The sequence below is a fragment of the Dermacentor albipictus genome, chromosome 1, assembly GCF_038994185.2.
Source record: "Dermacentor albipictus isolate Rhodes 1998 colony chromosome 1, USDA_Dalb.pri_finalv2, whole genome shotgun sequence".
Taxonomy (NCBI): Eukaryota; Metazoa; Arthropoda; class Arachnida; order Ixodida; family Ixodidae; genus Dermacentor; species Dermacentor albipictus.
This window is the reverse complement of record NC_091821.1, coordinates 254,485,018-254,509,156: the sequence shown is the minus strand read 5'-3', so window position 1 is coordinate 254,509,156 and position 24,139 is coordinate 254,485,018. Positions and strand designations below refer to the sequence as shown.

The 24,139-nt window shown below is 44.3% G+C and overlaps 3 protein-coding genes across 7 annotated transcripts in view; 1 reads left to right on the top strand and 2 right to left on the bottom strand.

Moving 5' to 3' along the window:
- The window catches only part of LOC135901499 (eukaryotic translation initiation factor 2-alpha kinase 3-like), a 100,758-nt gene extending 100,057 nt beyond the window's left edge, over nt 1–701 (bottom strand). For both annotated transcript variants that reach the window (XM_065431296.1, XM_065431303.1), the window contains exon 1: nt 305–701. In XM_065431296.1, the coding sequence (XP_065287368.1) occupies nt 305–438 (134 nt within the window). In that variant the 5' untranslated portion in view covers nt 439–701. The remainder of the gene's footprint in view (nt 1–304) is intronic.
- Nucleotides 702–5,192: 4,491 nt separating this feature from the next.
- Nucleotides 5,193–6,975, top strand: LOC135901461 (putative GTP-binding protein 6). Its single transcript, XM_065431274.1, has one exon. The coding sequence runs from the start codon at nt 5,421–5,423 to the stop codon at nt 6,951–6,953; it is 1,533 nt and encodes a 510-aa protein (XP_065287346.1). The 5' UTR covers nt 5,193–5,420; the 3' UTR covers nt 6,954–6,975.
- Nucleotides 6,976–10,577: 3,602 nt separating this feature from the next.
- Oga (O-GlcNAcase) overlaps nt 10,578–24,139 on the bottom strand; it is an 89,280-nt gene continuing 75,718 nt past the window's right edge. For all 4 annotated transcript variants that reach the window (XM_065431243.1, XM_065431251.1, XM_065431259.1 and 1 more), the window contains 2 exons: nt 22,155–22,314; nt 10,578–10,902 (listed from right to left, as the gene is read on the bottom strand). In XM_065431243.1, coding sequence (XP_065287315.1) covers nt 10,766–10,902; nt 22,155–22,314 — 297 coding nt within the window. In that variant the 3' untranslated portion in view covers nt 10,578–10,765. The remainder of the gene's footprint in view (nt 10,903–22,154; nt 22,315–24,139) is intronic.

The following is a 24,139-nucleotide window of genomic DNA, read 5'->3' as shown; positions in this document are numbered from 1 at the left end:
GACGATGACAAAACACGCATTGTCGTTCTGCCAGAGACTTAACCTTAACATATGCACAGGAATATAAAAGAGCTTTCTTTTTTTTTTAACTAACTAGACAACAAGAGTTGCAAGACACCGGCACGAAAAATACCTGTGTCCTGACTGAACAGGAAAAATGTGCGTGGGATGGTGCATAGACAGCATAATTAAAAGTGACATTAATGATACCGCAACAGTGATCAATGTGCTCCGTAAACTATGGATGGAACTAACTTCTGAAGAAACGTTCAGCCACTAACCGCGTTATGAGTCATGCTCTCACCTGAACGTCTTCCTCGCGCCACTCGGTTTCGAAGCCTGGGAGCAATCTGGAAGTTCTTTCATAGACGAGTCGCTCGTGCTTCGAACGATGCCAGCACACAGAATAATCGCAAATGCGTAAAATAAATGCATCATATACTACTATACGAGCATGACAGCTCAAGAGCGTACGATCCTGAGCATCACGTGAGGACCACAGAACGGCAGGAACAGCGGCAGACCATGCAGCAGCAGACGTTGAGTTTGTTTTCATCCAAGCCACAACGTGTAAAGCAATGACGTGTTCTCACTTGGCTGTACAAAGCCAGACACAGTTTCGCATTCAACATCGAGCACTTGTAGAAGCAAAAATGAAACATAATGTCAACTTAAAAAATTAAAGTATCAGAATAGTTTCTTTTCTAACCACTTGCTCGCTTTTGTGAGCTTGTTGTGACAGCTATAGATGGTGTCTACGTCTCATCTCTGTCAGACACAGGGTTGTGCGTTTGTTTTTTCTTTAAATCAAAGAAAAAAATTTTCGCGGTTACTACTGCTCTGTACTGCTCAAATTTTGTAGAAAAATCATGCTTTGTGGTATACATTGCTTAATGCAAAATTTCAAGCTCACATTTGCCTATTTTTATTTCTTTTATCAAGAAAAAAAATTACAAGTTCCTTTCGTCCGATTTACTCAGATGCACGGTGTAAGAATATGAGAGGTCTACGAACGACAGTGCCTTGCCGTCATCTTTTAAAACATTTTTTTAAATTCTCCGATGGAGGCAACAAAAGGAAAAGTTATGTCATCTGGCACCTGCACCCATTATTCACCTTTCTCACCGCGCCTCTAATCTCATTTTTCTAACGCAAGACGTTCGCATTTTTTTTAATATTTGTGAATTAATTCATTCGCCACCAATACAAGCACTCTGTGCATGTCGAAATAGCAGCGCGAGCCCGCGAGCAGATCGCGAAAACAGAGACAGCGAAAATGGGGAGAATGGACATATAGCCCCGAGAACGAACTACAGGGGCGCTGCGAGCGCCGCTCGCGTGACGTCAGGGCAAGGACTCGCGCCTGTCGTCTGCTACAGTTCAAGCGTTGTCCGGGCGCTTTCTGCGGTGTCTTCGTTTGTTCGCCCTCGTTCTCTCTGCTTGTATACTTATGGTGGTGGTCTCAAATATATTTTTACGCCGTCTTCCTTTGCGAACATTTATTCAAAGAGCTAATCTCTTAGACAACAATGCAGCTCTCCAAGGCAACGCTACAGTGCCAGCCGAAGGAGCGCAGACCAGCCCATTGCGGTTTTTTCATGCGCGGATGGACAATCGCCAAAACATAGCATACAGGAATCCAGTTATGATACCATACCTGCTGCGGTGCAACACGTATGTCACAAACGCTGGCTATATATGACTTCTACAACAGTTACGTTGATTTTAATCCGCTAAAACAGGTTTGCTCACGACGAGTAGTTCATGGTATAATATCGAATTTTTGCATTTCTTCACAGAAACGCTCGGCAGCAACACGGGGACTAACTAATACTGGAGTTTAGATTCTACAATCACCACTTACTTCTTTAACTGCTTGTCAACTAGGTGGTTCTTCCCGTGTTTACAATTTAAGCGGTGGAAATTTGAAGTAAGGTTAATGAAGGCTTACAGCTATTCACAGAATACAAATCGGAATGTATCAATATATATTTCCTTTTCCGTGATACACGTTCAACTCACTTGAGAAATTTACTGGTGTTTGTTGCTTGAGGAATATACATGACGAATCTGTTTGGCGAACTGGCACAGGCTGCTCGGCCCAATTGTTTTAGTAAAGTATGCCTGTTGGACCGCATGGCTGCAGCCAGAAAGAAGCCGAAGCGTCAATCATTAGTAGTATGGGACATATTGAAGATATCGAAATTCCCCGCTGGAGGGTCAGAAATCAAGTGAAAGTATGTGCAAGGCTTGTGGTGCTTTCTTTATGAATGTTTGTGATTGGATTGGAGCAAACATTATTTAGCCTGCAGTTGGGCAAGGTTCTCTTTTATGTACCGACGAAGCGAATAGTCATCCGTTTGTATAATTAAAGAACGCTGGATCGAGACATGGTGAGACAGAAGGTGCTTGAATTTTCCTTTTCTAGGCAATCTAAGCTGCGCTGTAGTAGCTCGAGAATACTTTAGCCATTCCAGTTGGCGCTGTAAAAAAAAATGTTTTATGGTTTCAATTCGAAGTTGTAGTCACTGATGGGTTTCGCGAACATAGCATAGCGTGCCTCACCATACCGACAGTCGATTGCTACCGTGACGTGATCAGGGGTGTGCCGTATTGTCGATAAAGGATATGAAACATTTCATCACTTTCAATTGATTGGCTCTCGATCTTAACAACGAAACTTTTCTCTCAGGTGATTGCTACTATGGTGTTTGTGAATTAACTATGTAAATACTCTACATGACGTGCCGTCGGGTTAGCAGCTATGAGCAATTCGTTTTTTGGAGGCCTGTTTCAGAGGAGGATGAAAGTAGCAGCAAACTTTTTCATAAGAAATGCGCGCCTATTTTTTAAAGCATTAATGAATGGCCATATTTGAATATAACAACACACCAGAGTAATAAGAATCATTATGACAGCTTCGCTGGGTAGTGTCTTTCTAACATCGGATAACATGCTGACGCCAATTACCAAGATTTTTCTTCCATGTAAAATGCAATGTCTCTCATAGCTAAATACTAAGGGAATGTTAAATGTTTAGCGAGGCATCATACACAACTTCTCGTGTTGAATTTGCAGACATTCTTTTTACGCAAAATTCACGGATAGAACTGCAGGTGAAACAGCGCGAAAAAGACGAGGACACAAGGAAACAAATGCCACAGACAAGCGCTTGTCTGTGGTATTTGTTTCCTTGTGTCCTCGTCTTTTTCGCGCTATTTCACCTCAGTTCCAAGTATGAAACAACTAGCCCTCATCAAGATCTTACTAATTCACGGATAGACACGGCGCATAGACCCCTTTAACGTTACATAGCTTGCGATATCCAAGCCGCAATGTTTCTCGACTCACGCGCTTTTGAAGAAGAAACTTTGGTTAAGGCATGGCAGCTGAATGAAGCCGACGTATTCTTAAATACGTACGGCTCGAGCCACCCATACCCCAAGCATATACGAAGGGAACGAGCGCGCGCGGCAGCCGAGCGAGCCGGAGCGAGCGGCGTCCTGGCCGTGACGTCACTCGCGAGAGGGCGCCACTCCTAATTCTCGCCGCTACATTGTACTGGAATAGGGTAGTGCATCGTGCGGGGGCGAAAACGTGGCTCTTTTTGCGATGATGGCCGGGAGCATGCGCATTACCTAGAGGAAAATCTGGCGCTGCTGCACTGTGGTACAATGCTGTGGTATGCATGGGCAATGCGAATGTCGGTATATTGTGGATTCGGATTGGCATCGTTCTCGTAGAGACAGGATACCTTTTGAACATAGAGTTTCCTACAAAAAGACCTTGAAGACGCGCTTGGCAAGTACCGTTCCGTCTGTCACAATCATTCATTTTCTACTAAAACAGCACGTGAAAAGCTGTTTAGCTTTATTATTACGCGAAAACATGTTTTGTTTAACTATGAGAACTTGTTATTGTGTGTACGACTACATGTTACGTAAAAAGTATCAGCGGGTCGCTAAAGTTGGAGGACAGACGACAAGGTTCGCGCTCACTTTGAAACAGTTGGTCGTCTGTTCTTGCTTTTCTTCGCTTGGTCATGCATCGTGGGTGAGTAAAGATGTAATATGCGTGAATGGAAACATTTTATGAAGATTTTACTTTGAGAACGCGTTATTTGCGTAGCCATATCCACGTTTTAGACGAAGCCTCTTAAAACACCAGCCAACACGAGCCTCGCAGATTCCCATGACGGCACGGGCGGCACGGTGCCCCCTTGGCGCCAAATTACCCTCTAGGTGTTATAGTGAGAAACTCTATGGCAGGGAGTGCTGGAGCACGCTAGAGTCACTGCATATGCTACCTTTGGTAGCATATACAGTAACTCTAGAGCACGCTAAAGTTTCTCAATAATTTATAGAGGGACCTTAGAGCACGCCGGTCTACATTGCCATCTGACGCTGCAGCCTGGAGTCATTGATGACAATAATGGTGCAACACAGGGCCTCCGAGATTGGCAATTATGGTTGTCGCGGAGGTCATGCATGTACGTTTGGAGCTCGCCTATTGCTTGCTGTGGTTTTTCCTGTCGCGTTCGCACATCCTTTATGCGCACGGCGAGCGCTGGGTTTGCAAATGTACTTTGTGTGAGTGTGCGTGCGCGCGTGCATTGAGGTTCCTCTTGCATAACGATCACTACTCCGAGCTGCTTTAGATCAGGCACATACAGAGCATTGGCTGTATTCTTGCCCTTCGGCGCCCTTTTACAGAGAGAAATATCTAAACGTTAGCGGCTGCATCCTGGCGACTGCTTTTCTGGCTGATACAAAATGAAAGGAATCTCGTGCAACCGACCGGGCACAGTGCAGGTGCTCTTTCCGGACTTTTCATCCTGGTGTCATTCGAAATACTAAAAGCATATGCGTGATTACCTAACGGAACGAGCAGACGAGTGTTTGTTTGTCTTCTGCGACCGAAACGCTGAGCCATTGGCTGAGCAGACGATCAGGAACACTGCATGATCTGGGGTCGGAAACGTGCAAGCATAGACGACGTTATTGATGTATCTGAACAGTTTGTATCATTTACTTTTTTGCAAATTATAAGAACTTCAGTTGTGTTTTGAGAGCGTTTATAAATACTGGAAGTTTTGCATAACATATTTAAATGTCGCGCGTTAGGCACACTGGTCGATCGCAGCGCCGAACTGGTGGCGTCATTGTAGAAGCGTCCGCAGTTCTCGCATTGTTTTTCCGTACGGACGATACACTGCCCCATTCCATACACCATACATCCGCGCAAGTCGTTCAGTAGGTCATGGTTCTGCATGGCTCTGCTGGCTCAGTGGCATACTCGCCAACGTCGTTTACGACGTCGTGGGCATGTCGTGGGTGTAGTGCACGTGCAAGGTGGCAAGTTTGTTGTCTGCTATGCCAACGTGATTTTAATGGTTCGCCTATCGTCGGTAACACTTCACAATGGTGACACTTCCTAATATCTCGTTTCTTGCAAGACATGTAGGTTGCTACGCTGCAACTATGCTGCATCTCTGTTCTGTTCGTCAGTTTTTTTCTCTAGCGCTTCGATCAAAGTTGTGCGTGTACCGAAAACATAGTTCACTAATTACGCTACGAACTTCATTTACCGAAATTGATTACGTGGAGTTCGAAAACTTTGTGCAGTGTAGCAGCTATGTAGAGCAGCAGCCCAAGTTCGCCCTGCTCAACTTGCCTCGTGTGGGTCATGATGTTCTCGTAGTGCAGCCTAGAATCAAGAAAGGACGCCGGTTGAGGACGGATACTACTACCGCTTTGCAACTCGCTGAAGCAGTCACCCTGTTGGAAACGTTACCAGGTTGGAAAGCCGCAGGCAGGCTGACGCTGAAGACTGACAACGACATGAGGAAGCTATTATTCAAGTCTGGAAACCTAGAAATAATTCAGGACAGCGTCAAGGAGAAGTCTGCCACTGCCATTTTCATCAATGTCGACATCCTCACAGGTGTCCAGCATGTAGCACTTCAAGAGTTTTTTCGCCTGCCCATTTACGACAGGTACACAGTTGTGCTGAACATTTTTCGCAACCATGCTCGCACGAAAGAAGCCAAGCTGCAGATAGCTCTTGCCGAGATTCCGTACTACCGTGCCCGCATCTGGCATCTGCACAAGGGCACAGGCCGCAATATGTCCGGCACGGGCCAAACCTACTACGAGCGCCAGCAACAGCTGCTTCGGAGCCGCGAAGCGGCACTCCGCAGGCAGCTGGGCGAACTAACGGGAGAGCGTAGCCTATTGCGCAAGAAGCGACGCCAGCTCGAGTTCCCCACTGTGGCCGTTGTCGGATACACAAACGCTGGAAAGACTGCGCTCATAAAACAGCTGACGAACGACGACCGTCTACAGCCCCGCGACCAGTTCTTCGCCACGATCGACGTCACCGCGCATGCGGGCCGGCTCAACATGTTGAAGCGTGTCCTCTACATGGACACTGTGGGATTTATCTCGGACATACCTACAACACTAGTGGCGTCTTTCGCATCGACACTCGAGGACGTAGTCCTTGCAGACGTCATCGTTCATGTGGTAGACCTGAGCCATCCAGACCGCGATGCTCAGCGCAATAACGTTCTCCAAACATTGGAGAACATAGGCGTGCCGCCTAAGCTTCTTGACAGCGTTATCGAAGTAGGCAACAAGATTGACCTATTGCCATCATCGCTGACCGACAGCAGATGGGAGTACATGCCGATCTCGTGCGTTGATGGCACAGGGCTTGCCGAACTGCGCATCCTCATCGAACAGAGGCTCATCAAAAACACTGGCCGGTCAGTGGAAAGGTTTCGTGTTCCCACAGGAGGATCCGAATACATCTGGTTGTACAGGGAGGGCACTTTCATTTCGTGCACCGTGGACAGTTGTGATAGTAACTATTCCATTGTGGACGTTGTACTCACAACTGCTACAAAGGCAAAGTTTAAACACCTGTTTGGAAGTACATGTAGTGTGGAGTAAAATGAAAATGTCTGTATACCTAGGCCACGATTCATATTGTTTTGCCTTTGTCTTAGCTTTGCTCTTGAACCAAATCTTTGTAGATTCCTTGCATGTGAGAACAGCAGGAGGCTGCACCTAAGAATGAAAGAAAGAGAAAAGCAGAAGGCAGGGAGATTAACCAGAATAACGTCTGGTTGGCTACCCTACACTGGGGGAATGGGAAAAACAAAGATGACAGGGAGAGAGAGGAGGGAAGAAGGAAATTAGCAGTGAGTTCGTAGACGTGTGGGCTATTAGTAATTGCACTAATAGAGACTTTCACACAAGCCCATCGTCCTCAAGAAGCACAAAAGTGCCTTCACCGCTTTATGGGCCGACGAACGATGGGGCAGGTGGTGTTCCAGTAGCACCTGCATGGAAAGCGGCCGATTGCCAAGTTTTTGGAGAGCGTTGGCAAGTTCTTGTCTTTCTGGGGCATATCGTGGACAGTGGCACAGCAGATGGTCAATATTTTCTTCGGTGCCGCAAACCTCGCATGCTGCACTGTTGGTCGCTCCAATTAAAGTAGAGTATGCCTTTGTGAAGGCAACTCCTAACCGAAGGCAACAGAAAAGCGTAGCTTCATGTTGAGGAAGTCTAAATGGAGGTCAGAGTTGCAGTGAGGGTTCCACTCTGTCAATGAGAGACAGCGTGCCAGGTGTTGAAGCTGCCTTGTGGCGTCTGTCCTCGAAAGCGGAATTGGAACGCTGTGCTCTTCTTGATATGATGTGCAAGCAGCGTTATCAGCGGAATCATTGCCACTGATTCCACAATATCCATTGAAAGACACCCTCGTGACCTTTCTGTTGGATGTGATGAAGTTTCAAGATTGTGTATGTAAGCTGTTCACGACATCCGCGTCGAAGAACTGACTGTGTGCACTGTAATGCCGGTTTTGAGTCGGAGAACACAACCAATTTACTAGGTCTTTCAGAATCAATTAATTCCAGCACACGACACAGCCGTTAGTTCTGCCGCCGTTAAGGTCATGACATGCAATGTCTTCAACTGCAGTGTTATTCCTCGCATTGGTATAACCACCGCACCACCAGAACTGGACGACATAGTCGATCCATTGGTATAGATGTGCACGTGGTTGCTGTACTTTTCATGCAAGAGAAGTAAGCTCAGTTGTTTTAGAGCAGCAGGAGCTGGTAGATTTGAGTTCTTTTTCACCATAGAAGTACCATGGAGCATTATCATTATCAGCACGTCCGAAGTTGAAGCAAAGGACCAACACAAGCGCTTACTCGCAACTAACTGTTCATTGAAGGAAAAACATGTACATAAAGGAAACAGAACTATGCCATTGCCAAGCTTAAAGGCTGCTCCTTACATGTGAATATTCAAGAATAATCAAGCACAATGCCAGTTAAATGGGACACAAGGCACAGGAATCAAAATAGTGATATCATCATCACCAGGCCTATTTTATGTCCACTGCAGAATGAAGGCCTCTCCCTGCGACCTCCAATTAACTGCCAACCGATTCCAATTAGCACCTATAGATTTCCCAATTTTGTCGCAACACCTAGTCTTCTACCATCCTCTACCGCGTTAACCAAATTACACAAACTGATAACCAAATTCCAAATGCAAGCCTCATATGGAAAAGATGAGCTAGCACAAAAAATCAGACTCTAAATGGATTTTCATTGGGCTTCATTATTTTTGAATATTCAGATATAAGGAAACCCGCCGTGGTTGCTCAGTGGCTATGGTGTTGGGCTGCTGAGCACGAGGTCGCGGGATCGAATCCCGGCCGCGGCGGCCGCATTTCGATGGGGGCGAAATGCGAAAACACCGGTGTACTTAGATTTAGGTGCACGTTAAAGAACCCAAGGTGGTCCAAATTTCCGGAGTCCTCCACTACGGCGTGCCTCATAAGCAGAAAGTGGTTTTGGCACGTTAAACCCCAAATTTTATTAATTTAATATAAGGAAACTTTAAGCTTGGCGCAGTTCCATTTCCTTTATATATGCATATTTCCTTCAAACTGTTGGTTGCGAATAAACACTCATGTCTTTTTATTTGGCTTAGTATGTGTTGATTGTGCTCCCCAAATTCACCGTGGAACCTTGCAAACTCGGCCATACGTCTACCTGGCTACAACATAGAAGTAAGGCGCTTCATTTTCAGGACATACTTTTTAACAATCTGGGAGAAAGAATTGAGCGTTATTTTTAAAGAAAAACTGGGAGGAATTGGAGGGTTTTGTTGTCTGGCAGCCCAAAGCTCTGGACTTTTCAGAGAACTCTAACAAACGATAAATACAAGCAAAACTGCTCAAAGGAACATGTAATGCCAAAGAGGGCTGCTCACAAGTCTGTGAAAAACTATTTAAAAATCCTCGTCGGGCATTATTGATACGTTTAAAAGAAACCGCATTACCAAAAACAGCAAATGCAGATTGGTTTGACAATACCTACCTTACTTTGACCTTTTTTTTGTTTTTTTTTTAGAGTACGAAAAGTAGCACACACGGGCCCAGGAGATGCTTTTCCTTGCCTTACAAGCCCTTGTTGATGGGCACTGTCACATCCATTAGGAGCATTTCTGCGTCTATCCCAAGGATAGGTCAGGTCGTCTATTTTCCTATTTTTATCATCATCATCAGCCAGTTTTATGTCCACTGCAGGACGAAGGCCTCTCCCTGCGATCTCCAATTACCCCTGTCCTGTGCCAACCAATTCCAACTAGCGCCCGCGAATTTCCTAATTTCATTGCTCCACCTAGTCTTCTGTCATCCTCAATTGAGTGAGCCATTTGGGAGGGGGTGGCCGAATACTGCACCAGGGAGGCCAATTCCTGTTCTGGTGAGGGAGTGTTGTTGAAGCTTTGTGGGCCTTCCTAATTTGGTTGTGCCTGGAATAGTATAGACCCACTCACTCTCGGCTTTTTTTGCCGGTGACGGGCATCACTCCAAGCCTGCAGATGATGTGCACTTTTATTGGTTCCCAATATATGCTCTTGCAACAAAAGTAATAGAATGTCGCATAGACATATTGGCCACCCAACTTTGAATGTAATGTACTTGGGCACATATTCTCTCAATGTCAGAGCTACAGTTCGCGATACAGAGGAACGTAGTGCAGTGTTAATTAGCTTGCTACAGTGCATCACTGCCATTTACTCGTATGCAACATGCGGGAAATGGGATGCAATGCATTGTCGTTATGTAATGTGGCTATGAAAAGCATCAAACTTTCATTCTCTCAGCGTCGGCAGGCACTGAATATATTTTTATATATGCCGATTTTTGCTTGAGTGTTAAGCGAAAATGAGGCATATACGATATTCACATAACCAAATACTAATACGATACATAAATTGACCACTTAATCACATATGTTGGGCAGCGTACATTAGTTTTCTAACACCTTCCTTTATTATTATTCTTTATAAAAGGGGGCAAACATTGGGGAGAAATCGAGTTAATCCAATTTCCATGGATTTTGTACGGGGTGCAAAAATTGGGAGTTATCGGATGTTGCCCAAAAATGAAGGGTAAAACCTGAATATGAAAAAAAATTTTTTTTTCGCTTTCTAAGCGTATATTTCACACATCTACAGAAAGAAACAGTACACATAGAAGATGCAAGCTTTTAAAAGTGATAGAGAAAGGATCCATTAAAAATTTATTTACATGGTGTTTATCTAAACATAACCCAAAATGGGATCTTTCTCCTTGGAACAGCTCATGCCACAGCTGGCACATTCTGAATGTAGCGAGCATGCTGCAGTTGAGAGATGCCTATTCAGTGTAATGCACTGTAGGCACATCCTCGGGGCTAGAAGGTCCGGCCAAGGAAGAAAACGTCATCGCTTAGAAAGTCTGGCAAAGCAATCTCTAGGAAGCCCAGCTTTGTGTAAAAGTCAACGACGTTCTTGTCTCCCACCGTAACTTGAGAAAATACACCATGTGATCCTGCAGAGATCAGAGAGAACCATTACTAATGCTGTATAGAAGCTGCATGATTGTAAATAATGGAGTCACTGTGACAGAGCATCTAAACTGTGGTTGAGTGTAAAGCATGTTTTACAAGACTTCACACTAACCGTACATTCGACTGGTTGCTCTCGAGCACTCTCGCAGTGCGGTTTACATTTGGCTGGTTAGAATCGAGCATTTGTTACACATTTGGCTTGTTCAGTCAGAACGCCATGCTTCAGCTTAAAAGCGCTCGGAGGGGCTCTCGCCTTTGAGCTGGGAACACAACCGGGATCCAACAAAATCTCAATAATGTAGTTACTCCGACTGCTCTCAGATAAGCTGAATGTTTGGCTGAGGCATGAGCACAGTAGGAACCGGTCGAATGTACATAAACATTGGTAGTAAACTTGAAAAAGTTAACCCACAACTACAACACAAATTCTAGTGGAGTTTATCATAACTGTCATAACTGCATAGAGACACTTATTTGTGCACGTCATGCAATGGGAATGACCAACACCAACAGCAGCACCCCCCCACCTTCATGATTGCACATACTGCAGCATGTGTGTAAGCATGCCAACTTGATATGTGGTGCTGGACAGTTGAGTGCTACAAGCACTTCGTACGGTAGGATAACGGATGGGTTTTAAACAGCATGACAGTATCACCATATGTTCAACAAGGGTGTTTATAAAGTTGATGTTGAACTTCACTTCCAAAGGAACCAATAGAGGGACTGGGGCTTGGACTCAGCGAGAGAGAAGCTTATGTCGAAAACGTTTACACAGCATTCCCATTAGGGCATGTACTGGTAGCCTGCACTTCACTGGTTTTGCTAGGGCACGTATACAGGGTGTTTCAGCAAACGTTAGCCACAGTTCAAAAACATGCCGATGCACTCTAAGATGACGCGACCAAATGCATGTTGCTGACTATTGTACGTAGTAAGGCATAATATTTTTGTATTCTGCTTAATTGCGTAATTAGTCAAGCTTAATTAAACTTCCAGAGCAACAAACTTAGGCAAAAAATTCTAATTAGAAAGTTGTAGAGTGCTTTGCGAAATGTTCGATAAGGCAGTTTGTAACTTTCTACCTATTAAGTATTAGTGTTTTTCCACTTACTGAGGATTCCCGCAAAAAAAAAGGGGGGGGGGGGCGACAGGGCAGTGATGAAGGCGTCGGCTCTGCGATTTACGCCAGCAATGTGCTTGACTCGCGGCGGTTCACGATAGCGGTAAGCAGACGCAGTGGCAGCACACCCGGCTAAATGCTGTTCGTTTGTGCGCTAATGCTTGGCAGCAGTACAATCATTTGATCACGTGCAAGTGGGCATGTCATGTGGTATTCTTTTGTATTTCGTAGGCATCCGCAGTAAACTGAAAAACACCAATACTTAATAGATAGAAAGACAGAAACTTTATTTGGACATTTTGTAAACCGCTCTGCAACTTTCTAAATGGAAATATTTTCCTAGCTTCGTTGCTTCGGAAATTGGTTAATTAATTTTGGCTAATTATTTAACTAAGCAAAATACAAAAAAAAGATAGCGTGACATACTACATCCAAAATAGAGCAACATGCATTTGGTCCCATCATCTTAAGAGTGTGTCAGCTTATTTTTAAAATCTGGCTAAAGTTAGTTGAAACATGCTTATAAGAAAAAGCTTGCACAAAAATCACTGGCATAAAATATGATGCCACAACCTTCAGATATTGTTTTTCAGCTCTTACAAAGCACATTAAGAAATTGGCACTTTTAGTTTGTATAGTAAGTCGAATAAGCGATGCAGTCAAACCTTTTCAATAGTTTAATTCACATGTGCACCAGTCTAAAGAAATGATAAAGTTATTAGAAAGAGTGTTACTGTGAAAACAGCAACTGTGCTCATATACACCAGCCAGCAAAACATTGAGTTGTAGCAGCTAGACCTTTCCACTGCCTGTATAACAGAACCAAAACATCTTTGGATTGTATCAAATGCATGAAGAAGCCTTTGACAGTCATTTTTCATGCTTTCCAGCAAGCATTTGCAGCAGTCTTCAGAGACTCAATTAGTGCATGCAGTTAATTTGCCTACCAATCCACAAAACAATGTATAGTTGCTTTTGATACATAGCTGTGGTGTGTGAAGGTTTGCTAGTTGTTCAATTTTCCAGTCTGCAACTCAGTATGTTGACTAGTAAACTAAATTTCTATGATCCTCGATGTACTTAGCGTAAATGTAGGGCTGAGAAACTAGCAAACTTACAAAGGAAGGAAAAGTATACCAATATTTCAAGACTGCCCATTCAAGGAACAGAAAACTTCACAGGTTTTCACGTGCTTATGTGAAGTACTTTAGGAAAGACTAGGGACTATCAGAACAGCTCATTTGCAGCAATGGATTTCAGGATTTATGTGATGATCACAAACGGATTGAATAATTAACTAGAATTTACATACAGTTAAAGCTCAACGTAATGAAATTCTTGATATAACTTCTTGTCCATAGAACACCAGAACCTAAATAACACGAAGTGTGTTTATACACAGCTTAATGTAACGAAATTTCACTGCCACTGCGAAAGAATATGGAGAGAATAAAATGGAAACTTCTGCAGACGCAGACGGTCAAATGGTTGAATTACAAGCGGCCGCTTGCATACGCAACCTCTCGAAACGCACTAGAAGTGAAAATTAAATGCCAAAGCGGAGCAGTGCCATGTTCCGTACAAAGTCCAAGTACGACACGACCCTATTGAGCCTCTCACACTGTGCGCTTTGGGCGCGCGTGAAAGCTTGCGAGGGTGAGCCAGGAAGGATGGTGGCTTCATGAGCACGGTCTTCCTGCGCGAGCAAGGCCAAGGAGGGTGGAGGTGGGGAGTGAGCTTGCGGTAACACGCTTAAGCACGAGCAAGGGGGAAGAGGGTGGCAGATTGGTGCCCGTCTCTTTTTCTAGCATGGCTACGGCTGCACATAGCTGTCAGTGCAGCTATGCACTGACAGTGTATACGCAGTTCACACCCTATTTTAGAGGTATGTAATCTGCTGTGTGTGTAAAGAATGGGCATGCCGAGATGGTGTGGCATCATGTGCACTGTCTTCTCGTGTGTTTAGTACTGGAGGTTGTGTAGTCTTGAGTTTCGGAGACGTGTTGAAGCGAGAGGTAGATGAAGCACTCACTTCCCACTGCCAGCAGCGTTGTCCCACTGCAGGTGACACCATCAGCCGCAGTGGTGGAGTGGACACAAAGTGTGGCTAGCTTCACTTAATTCATACCGCTGATGTGAAGATATTGTCAACACAGCATGAAACCATATCTTTTGTTGATGGTTCTCAAATTAAATCAATTTTTTCCCTCAAATCGTAACTGCAATATTGAAGCCAGCCAGCGCACAAAGCATACAAATTTGTGTAGTTATTTACAGATGAATTCAGGCAAAGTTTCCTCCCACAAAAGCTGGCTTCTTAAGCTCTCTCCTTTCATGCTCCCAGAAAATAGATCCCTTACAAGTCACAAGCATGTACAGGAGGTGCCCCAGTAATTCAGCACCAATGGACATTCTGTAACCATAAACAGCCAAGATAAGCAGGTATGGGGAGGAAGTAAGTTCAAAGCACGAACAGTTTCAAAAAACTCTGAAAATATTAACAGGGGCACATCAAACTTCACCTGGTGTCCAAGGTACCTCCTCACACACAGCAATGTGCAGCACAAGAGCCACAACTAATTTTTTTACAGTCATGCGTATCCTTTATACAGTCACTTCTTGTTACAATGGATTCTGATCCAAAATCCGTAATATCTGAAACGCCTCAGTTCCGAAACTTTGGTCACGATGTGTAACGGTGTTATTGCAAAGAGTGAATGAGGAACGTCCGAAGTAAAGAAATACAAGCACACCGAAAAAGTCGCAGTTTCACCCAAAAAGGCGAAGCATCGATTGCAATAGCAAATTATAGTAGACATCTATGTTAAGTAAGGATAGTAGTTTTATTGGCCATATGAAGTTGTAAACATTCACATACTAACTAAATTAACAAGCTGGTGTCACGCGTGCACAGGTTAACATGAACACATCTTGCTCGATGATCACGGAAAGTTGCTGTCAAAACATTGAAGTGAGGAAGAGTTAGAGCAGTAGCGAGCAAATTGATCTTCGCACTGTCCCTACGTTCAACACGAACTAAACGCTGAAAGCACAGCGCATACAAAGCTACCGGCACTGGCGCTAATCAAAGTAAAAGGTCTAACCTCCCAGATGGGAAATGTTAGAGGTGTTACCATATAGCCAACACTTCATTCAACCCAAGATTGAGAGATGGGGAGCAATTTGCTGTATCAATGTGCATAACACTGCGCAACCACGACTACTGAACACACACACACACCAATTTGCAGCCACAATGATCGAATACTGCCCTTACCAAGCATATTGAAGCCCTCAGACACAAATTAAATCATCACCTAAACAAACGATCTTCCTGAACTTCAGCATAGTCCTACTTGGAAAGAGAACAGATCACTGAGAGATCACTGAAGAGATCACAGGTTAACAGGTAGGAGTGAGCTCCATAATATGACCTATCCTAAGGCAGCAGAAAATTTCAGTCTGCCGTATTTTTGTTATTGGTGGCCAGTTCCCTATGTTTAGCTTGACAACGTGAAGATTATTAAGCATTTCAGTGTCCCACGTACGTTGCCAATGGCCCTTCAGTTTCTAGCATATGAAGGGCCTTAAATCTACAACATGTGTGGCTAAGGAAGAATTATTTAGTTTTGTAGTCACTGTTATGGCTATGCGGTCGGCAAGCATATTACCCTCGATGCCTCTGTGCCCAGGTACCCAGCACAATATGATATGTTGATGAGATGCGCAGAGGATTGAATAAACGCCAGTAAAGACAGGATTTTTATTCTTTCATACAGAAATTAAGGCTTTGATGATACTCAATGAATCTGTACATATTCCTTTTTCTAGTTTTGTTTCCTTGATGCGCTGTACAAACGACAAGAGTGCGTAGGCCTCCACCATAAAGATTCTTGTTTCCGGGTGCGAACAGCCCATACTGAGAAGGATGGGCTGACTGCGGCATAAGAAACGCCGGCATGCGACTTGGAAGCTTCTGTGTAGAATTCTAGGCGTGAGTACTTTGACGGAAGTCCTGGGAACTGCATTTTTAAGTGTATTTCTGGGGCATTCTTTGTAACTTCAGGGTGTCTAATAAGTTGACATTTCCAAATTCCCCGAGTTTTCCAGGTTTTCCCTGACTGCTTTTGCAAAATTCCCTGAGTGATACAGAACTTTGTTCTACGTCAACACAGGCTGACACCATGTCGCCCGATACCGTCACTCTCTAGTAAGCATACTAAAAAATAAAAAAAAATGACTTAATCCAGTTTAAATAGTAACGAGTTGCATATATTTTATTCAAAAAGAAATCAGAAGGGAGAGGTTAGTAAAATGCACAGCGAATAAAATATCTGAAAAAAAAATTGTAAAACTTGTTGCAAATCGAGTCGAACATTCTCAAATACGAATAAAAAGGAGGTGCATCAGAAACAGATGTTTTCGAATATCAGCAGTTTTTATCAAATGATAGCAAACTCATTGGTATGAGGCCCAAACTTTGTCACAAGTGAGATTCTCTCTCAACAGCTGGTGTGTCAACCTCAACTGTCCTGACATACTCTCAGCCCACGCACAATGCCTCAGTGTTGCGTTTCACTGCTTTAAAGAGTTTATTTTCGTTTGGATGAGGGACACCTGCATTTTGGCGTCAGCCAACATCATTTTTTGAGCTCAAGCTCCTTGAAAGAAGCGGCAGCACGCTTCCTTTCCCGTTCATTCGGCAATGCGTAGGTCCTTTCTGTTCTCGTCCTCCTTCCACCGTGTGTTCGTCCCAAGGACCATTTGAAGCATCTTCTTCGTTAGTTGTACAGTCAACGTCCGATTTTTCGGACTCCCTAGGGGCCGCGAAAATGTTTGTAAAATCGGGCAGTTCGAAAAAATGAATACAGGTCTTTTATTGCTGTGAAGGGCTCAAATCGCCACAGGTACATTTACAAAGGCCCACCAGTACACTTATTAGGCATATCGGTAGTCGTACTGTGACGGGAGATGGCGGCTGGGCGCGTGCATAATTAAGGAATAGATACTGTGTCCCATGACAATTGCCCCTTCTCACACTTGTTATGCTTCACCGCAATACTTTCGCACATGCTTCACCGCGTAACATTTCTGTATTGGCTCAAGGACCACAGAGTCTGTGCCATTGCATACAGTGGCGAATTCTTCCAATGAAAACCATGGCGCCAAACGGCAAGAAGCTTAATAGCGAACGCTAAAGCACCTAGGCCTAGCGTTTACAGCAGTGGCGAGGTAATCAAAGCGGCGGCAGTGGTGGCTTTTATTAATGCCGTTTCGGACTTGTGGTCACAGCCAAAAACCCGGAAAATCGGATGGGAGGGGGTTCTTGCATCCAAAATTTCAGACATTCTTACACACTGGAGAGTTTTAGAATAGGGGCCCCAAGAAATAGCGTTGAAGCCACTGTGCAGTGCGCGAGACGCAAACTGCATTTGGGTCATGCGTCGGGCCATTGCCTTCATTACTAGATGCCCGCAGAATTGCTCGCGCTCCCAGTGGGATGGGCCTGCCCTCAAGTGTGAACAAGCGTCGCAAGGTGGCGTTCGTGACCGACACTATCAGCACGAGCGGTGGCGGTGGCTGGTGACCCAGTGCACATTGTTTACATGGTCGGTACCTCAGTGAAACCATGGTTGGCACAATCCTCTGGGTGTGGATTTTACAGGTTGGTTGTTTGGCACTAGAATAGCTGTCGCCTGTAATGCCTGCAAACATACGCTGCGCTATGATGAAGGTTAATGGCTTTCGAGATCGGCGCGCATGCCTGAGGACGATTTCGGAAGCCACGCGAGGTAGTGCCCAGTGGTTCTACCAGCAACATGTGGCGCTCGCGACCAACACTTGTGGAGAGGAGAAAAGAGAAAGGGTTTGGCAGCTAGTCTTAAGCTCATGCGGCAGGCATCTAGTAAAGGAGGCGATGGTTGGGCACGCTATTTCACCGATTTAGCGGGAGCCCCAAAAGCTGCCCGAAAGGATTTGCATCAACAAACATGGCAGCATGCATCGAAGCGACAACTTTACCTAGCACCAAACTGGGCTCGATTCGTGGTAACGCGTGAAATTAGCAAGCTAGGAGAAGCGACTGCAGTTATCACTTTCTCTCAACTAGCCTGTGTTATGAAGACTGATGCATTAGACGCTGCTGATTCCGAATTTGATTGTCGATTTCATGGCTCGTAGGCCCAACACGGCTTAGCTTGGCTGGTGAAGGCACGCAAAGTTGGTTACTCAAAACTAAGTGCAACAAATTGCTTGCTGCTAATAGAATAACCTCTAAATTTTAATTAAATGTGAAAGCATGAAAGTCAAAATTGCTCTTGTTATGATAAAATGGTATATTTTATTTAATTATTTCTAATAGCTTTCCTTTGATGCTGTAGTGGCACTGTCAGCACAAGACGCTATCTGCAAATGCAAAGTCCTATTCTAAAACTTTCACTCCTGCATGCCCCAACGCGAAAACCCGCAAAGCTCTTTGGGGCCCCCATTCTAAAACTCTCTATTGACTCTTTATGGGGTACGTGGTGGTGCCGCGAAGCCGTCCGAATTATCGGGTGTCCAGAAAGTCGGCCGTTGACTGTACACTGGCAACTCCTCCAGCCGACAACACGGTGTCAAAAGACTTATTCCCCACGATCCCTCTCTGTTACGCGAGCTAGCTAGCATTACTGCGACTTTCGTTCCCTTTCAATAAAATTACGGCTAATTTTTCCTGCTAGAAGCACAAATTCTGTAAGTTTTCCCTGAGTATTTCCAGACTATTCAAAATCCACGAGAGTTCCCGGTTTTCCCGGTTGTTAGACACCCTGAACTTCTACAAAAGACGTGTCGCAATCTATCAGCTGCCACAGCCACAATGGTAGTAATGGCTCGGCTGGAGCCACTAGTGGGTTTAGTGATTTCTACTTTGTTTCCAACCTCAAATGTCATTCTTATAATTGTTTCCTACTTTGAACTCATAAAAGGTATGTGCACGTTCGATTTGGGGGATGTGTTAGAATTGGGGCAAATGCTCTGTCAAATGAATTAGCGGTGTTTCATTTTATTTCTGCTTGTTTAATGTGACCCACCGGATAATTCAACCAATTTCTTTGGTCCCGTCAGGGTCAAATTAACGCAAACCGACTGTATATGGCCAACAGCGTTCCTGGCACTGTGAGAAAATTACATGCTTGACATAACACCAGGAATGCTGTTGGCCATATACGCCGACCCATCTGGTAGCAAGCCATGCGAAATTTCTTGAAGTGACAGTACAAACTCAAAAAGTGATCACCTGAGGATACCACCCCTTGTTGAACTACCATTTGACATTTAGAACAATTCAACAGCCACTGTCCTGACAACTAAATGCACTTGTTTGTCCGATCAATGAGAATGGCTCCCTACTACCAGCCAGCTAAACACCTATTCATTCAAACACTGCTTTCAAGAAAAACCTCTGGCTAAACTCACAACTTGCCATAAGTGTTTGAACTACCTAAGTGAAAGTTTGACAATGTGCATAACTACAGTAGAACCTTGTTCATACGCTTTGGAAAGAAGCTCAAGAAAAAACGTACTAACCAGGAAAACGTACAATCCAAAGGAACTAAAATTTGACAGACAACTACTGTTGATATCTACATATGAGAAGCGTCGCATGGATCGTTGCGGCACAAGACGCTAAGGCGCGTCGAGCTGGTGGTGCTCTGGTGGCCTGAGATGCGTTTTGTTGTTTTCCTATTGCGTGGTGTTTTAAAGGGACCCTGAAACGGTTCGGACAAATTTTGTAAACGTGTAGGGTACAGCTTAAGTAGAGCATTCGTACCACAATATAAGTGAAGCGTTACGTATTAATGGAGCTACAAGCGATTACAAGTTACCCTCCTCCCTAGCCATGCTTTCCCTCCTCAAATCGTTCGCCGAGTGATCGGGGCTAAGCACCGTCTTCACTGGTGCTGCGTCACGATGCGACGTCACATCGGCCACTTCCGGTTGTTTTGGAGCCCACCCCCGCCCGTGCAAAACTTTTCCGCTAGCCGCTCGGCCGTCGACCCCAAGCGAGAGTTATCGAAGCAGCATGCGTTGCGAGCATTCTGTCGCAGCGCGGAACGTGTCTGGTATTCCGGTAACCACACACTAGCTGAACGTTTCGACGGAACAGTGGAGGCATGAACTCAAGCTGATGACGGAACTTTAGTGTAGACGTATGTGAGCTGCCTGACCGGTGTCCACGGTCCAGCCACCTGTTGGCGCAGAGCTTAACCAGCCAAACAAAGAGCTAATATTGCTCTAACCAAGTGTAAAACATTTTAAAGATTTACAAAAACAATGTGTTAACAATCACACTCCTGCGAAAAATTTACACCAGCAGCAAAGAATACATTTTGTTACTGCTACTGTGTGTGATTGTGCTTTACGCCACCAGGTGGCTGCACCATGCAGACCATTCACATTTGCGCTTCTGTTCATCCAGGACCTGTCCCCTCGCACTTGCGTTTACCCTAATACCGGACTCATGAAACGCTATTGTGTTAGTAATCTTCCGGTGTAAAGTGACGGCCGCAAACGCACAAATCCTGGCGCTGATCGGATAGCGGCAGTCCGATGCGCTGCAGCCTGTCCGCTCGTCTACTGGCTTGCAGAGGGACACGATGTTGCAGCTTGAAATATTGCCAGTCGCTACATTTGCAGTCCACAACGCAACAAAGTTGAATCATAGCGCTCGCGAAAAGACAGACTGACACTGACAGCGGAGCTCTCGTCAAGGCCGGAGCACGTTGTAACACAAGCAGATGACACTTGCTGTGTGCCGGAAGGGCTTAAGTGTACTGAAAAATTTTCTTGTGCATTCCCTTTATGTTACTTTCTTTTTATAAAAACAAATGAACTAACATTCCAACTATTACGAACGTCATTTGTTTACCATAAAGTTGGAAAAATTATCGACCACACGCCCTGGTCAGCCAATCGGATAGCTTGCTCCAATGACGTCATATGGGTGATTTGTGCCATATGGGTAGGGGCGGCATAAAATTCCGCCGAGCAGTGTGCTGCGATCGGCAGCGATGTGTATTTTAAAATCCTTATAATAAATTACACGCTTTATGCGGAGCATTTAGATGCGTCAATTAATGATCAGAAGGACCTACTCCAACGACTCAGTACGTTTGCAGAAAACCGTCAAAATTGTTTCAGGGTCCCTTTAAGAGAGTGATACTGGGATGCCACCGAAGCGAAACATGATGCCCACATCGCGCCTCCTGCAGCAGGGAACGGCGGCATGTTTGGACTATCGCCTACTAAAAGCGTTCAGTAGGCTACCAATGGCACTATGCACCACACGCTGTATAAGAATTAGGTGAAGATGCTTATTTCAACAGGTGCGCGTGTCATAGTTTTCATGTGAGACGAGCGGCTATGTACTGTTCTATATTGCGTGTGCCTCGAGCCTTTTCTTGTTCACATGAAATCTAGCAGCCGGAAAACGTATAGGATCACAGTCTGCAGCAGGGAACGGCGGTGCGTTTCGGTTATTGCCTATTAGAAGCATGCGCTGCGCTTCCGATGGCACCACGCGTTGTGAAACAGATAGGCAAAGATGCTTATCGCACTAGGATTGGCGGTGATAGCTGTGAATGCCATGTGCGACAACCCCAGAGATTTGCTGGTACCGAAATGAGAAACTGAGTCACTCGCACGCTGGCATTTCCACACGAGATGGGCGGGCATTGCAGTGAAGATGCCACGACGGACAGCTAGCAACCGGAAAACATATCATACAATCGCACTTTGGCGACGTAGTGAACATTGGTGCTGAAAAATTTTGTTTTCCGGGAATATATGAATCGGTAAAAAATAGCTTAACTCTATGGGGTAACTTTTTGTGTTCTCGATTGTTAACATTGGCACTGGGAAAACATACGTAATGGGAACATATCAATGTGGTTCTACTGTTTATGCTAATGCCCTAGGTTCTGGTGAAGCACACAACCACACATTGAAAGCATCACTGAAAATTGATGCTGAGCATCTCTCACATGGCATTCTATGGTTTAAGGGCAACACATTTCAGAACTTGTCAGAACATAGAAGCTGACTAAAACAACAAAATAACTTCAGACTCACCATTTGCCTTCAGTGCAGCCAGCACACAAGCCAGCAAACGCTTGGACACGCTAGAATCCATGATTGAGGGCAGCATACTCATGGTCACACGTGATGGATGATGCTTGTATACAATGTCTGGGACTTTGACAGCCCTTGAATGGAAGCTGCTCATTATTTCCTGAAGAAGATAAATTATGCCCTGTTGTTATAGCATTCACACGATTTCATGGTTCTACAAAGAAAGATTAATCTAGAGTTGTTTTACGTATGATATAATGCAAATAAACACAAAAATGCCACCAACACCTGCATGTTTAAAAGAGGTTTGCTATTCTAAATTCAACCATGCCACCCATATTACTACAACAGTAACACGGCAGAATAGTAAAAACGAGAAAAGATGTTAGACTTTCTCCGACGTCGAAGACCGGTCAAGTTATGTACAATGTAAAAATATATAACACAGACAGGCTGCCTTTTTCACATAATTTATGTTCATATAGTTGGCACCTGAAATGGCTTCGAGTAGCTAATCATGAAGTCCAACATGTGTGGAAACGGCTAAAGCAGTGAAATGCTATGCTGCCTCCTGAAACCATAGAAGTTGCAATCAATGTCTTTACTGAACAGAATTGTTGTACATACTTTAGCCCATTAACACACACAAAAGAAAGTAATCTACCAGCAAAATCCATTCATTTTTGGTACCCATTGGCTAACCACATCCCAAGAGTTTTCTGAATCATGCTTTAGTCTTTCAAATGCTATGATGGTGTACTTCATAAAGTTTGCTGGGCCTTTTTGGGAGCAAAACCTGATTTAGCTCTTTGAAGGCATGTTATATTTTGGAACTTCTTAAAATGCAGATGGTCACAACGAGCAGTCAAACCAAGAATTTTTACAGGCCCCCTAAGCTTTCTGATGGCAAAATTAGCATTTTAGTGGCAATTATTTTTTGTCAGGGTGGTGTGTTTACTGTTAAGGTTTGTATGGTACATGAATAACGCAGGTAATTGGGAAGGTCTTTCATGTTGTATTACAAGACCCATGAAGTACTAAAATTTTAACTAATAGAGACGGCTCGAGTCCAAGGACTTCGAGCAGTCACCTGAGGCCACCACAGCAAGCACTGCCGGACTATTCTTTATTAAAGTTTCTTCTTCTTCTTCTAATAGAGACGAAGACATGATATTACATGACGGATACAGAAGATTATAAATTCAGCATTTGGTTCAACTTCAGATTTTGATTGAGGGTTACCAAACTTGTATTACACAACTCCTCTTGTTTTGCAGAATGATACCTTTATTTCCTGTTTTCTCTAAGAACCTTGACAATATTATTTTGTCTTGGCATTCTCGTTCTGTATAGCGAAAATTCTGTAATGCAATTTCAACATGGTTTCAGAAAAAAAAAAAACATCTATGGAAACTCCACTTCTTGCCAATAAAAAAAGATTCTTAAAACTTTTAGCCCTCTCTGTTGATTTTAAGAAGGCTTTCAACAGCCTAGGTCATCACATACTTTTTGCCAAGGTACAAACTCTTGAAGGCCCATGCTCTTGAACCCATAGGTTATTTGTCACATCGCTATCAGTAAGTTAGTGCCAATAGACATCCATCACAAATGCTACAGACTATGCCACGGGTACCACAGGGAAGCATGCTGGGGCTTTCTTTATTCAATTTATATATTTGTGATGTCATAAATGTTTCATCGTCAATAGTTCCTGAAAAATGCGATATTGTCTTTGCCATTTAGCGAGGGTAAAGCTAACGGTGAGAATGTCAACTGATGATTGGGTAATGGAAAGGATGGGTGGGTGGGTACAGAAAACCCAACTTTGAGAGTTGTGTTGTTACTCTGATGCCTTTTATGCTATATATACCAACGACACTCCTGTATTTTTTGCCGGTAAGGATCCTGACAAAAAGCTCAAGGTGTCCACGAAGTCGACATTTCCAAATTCCCCGAGTGCCTTTGCGAAATTCCCTGAGTGATGC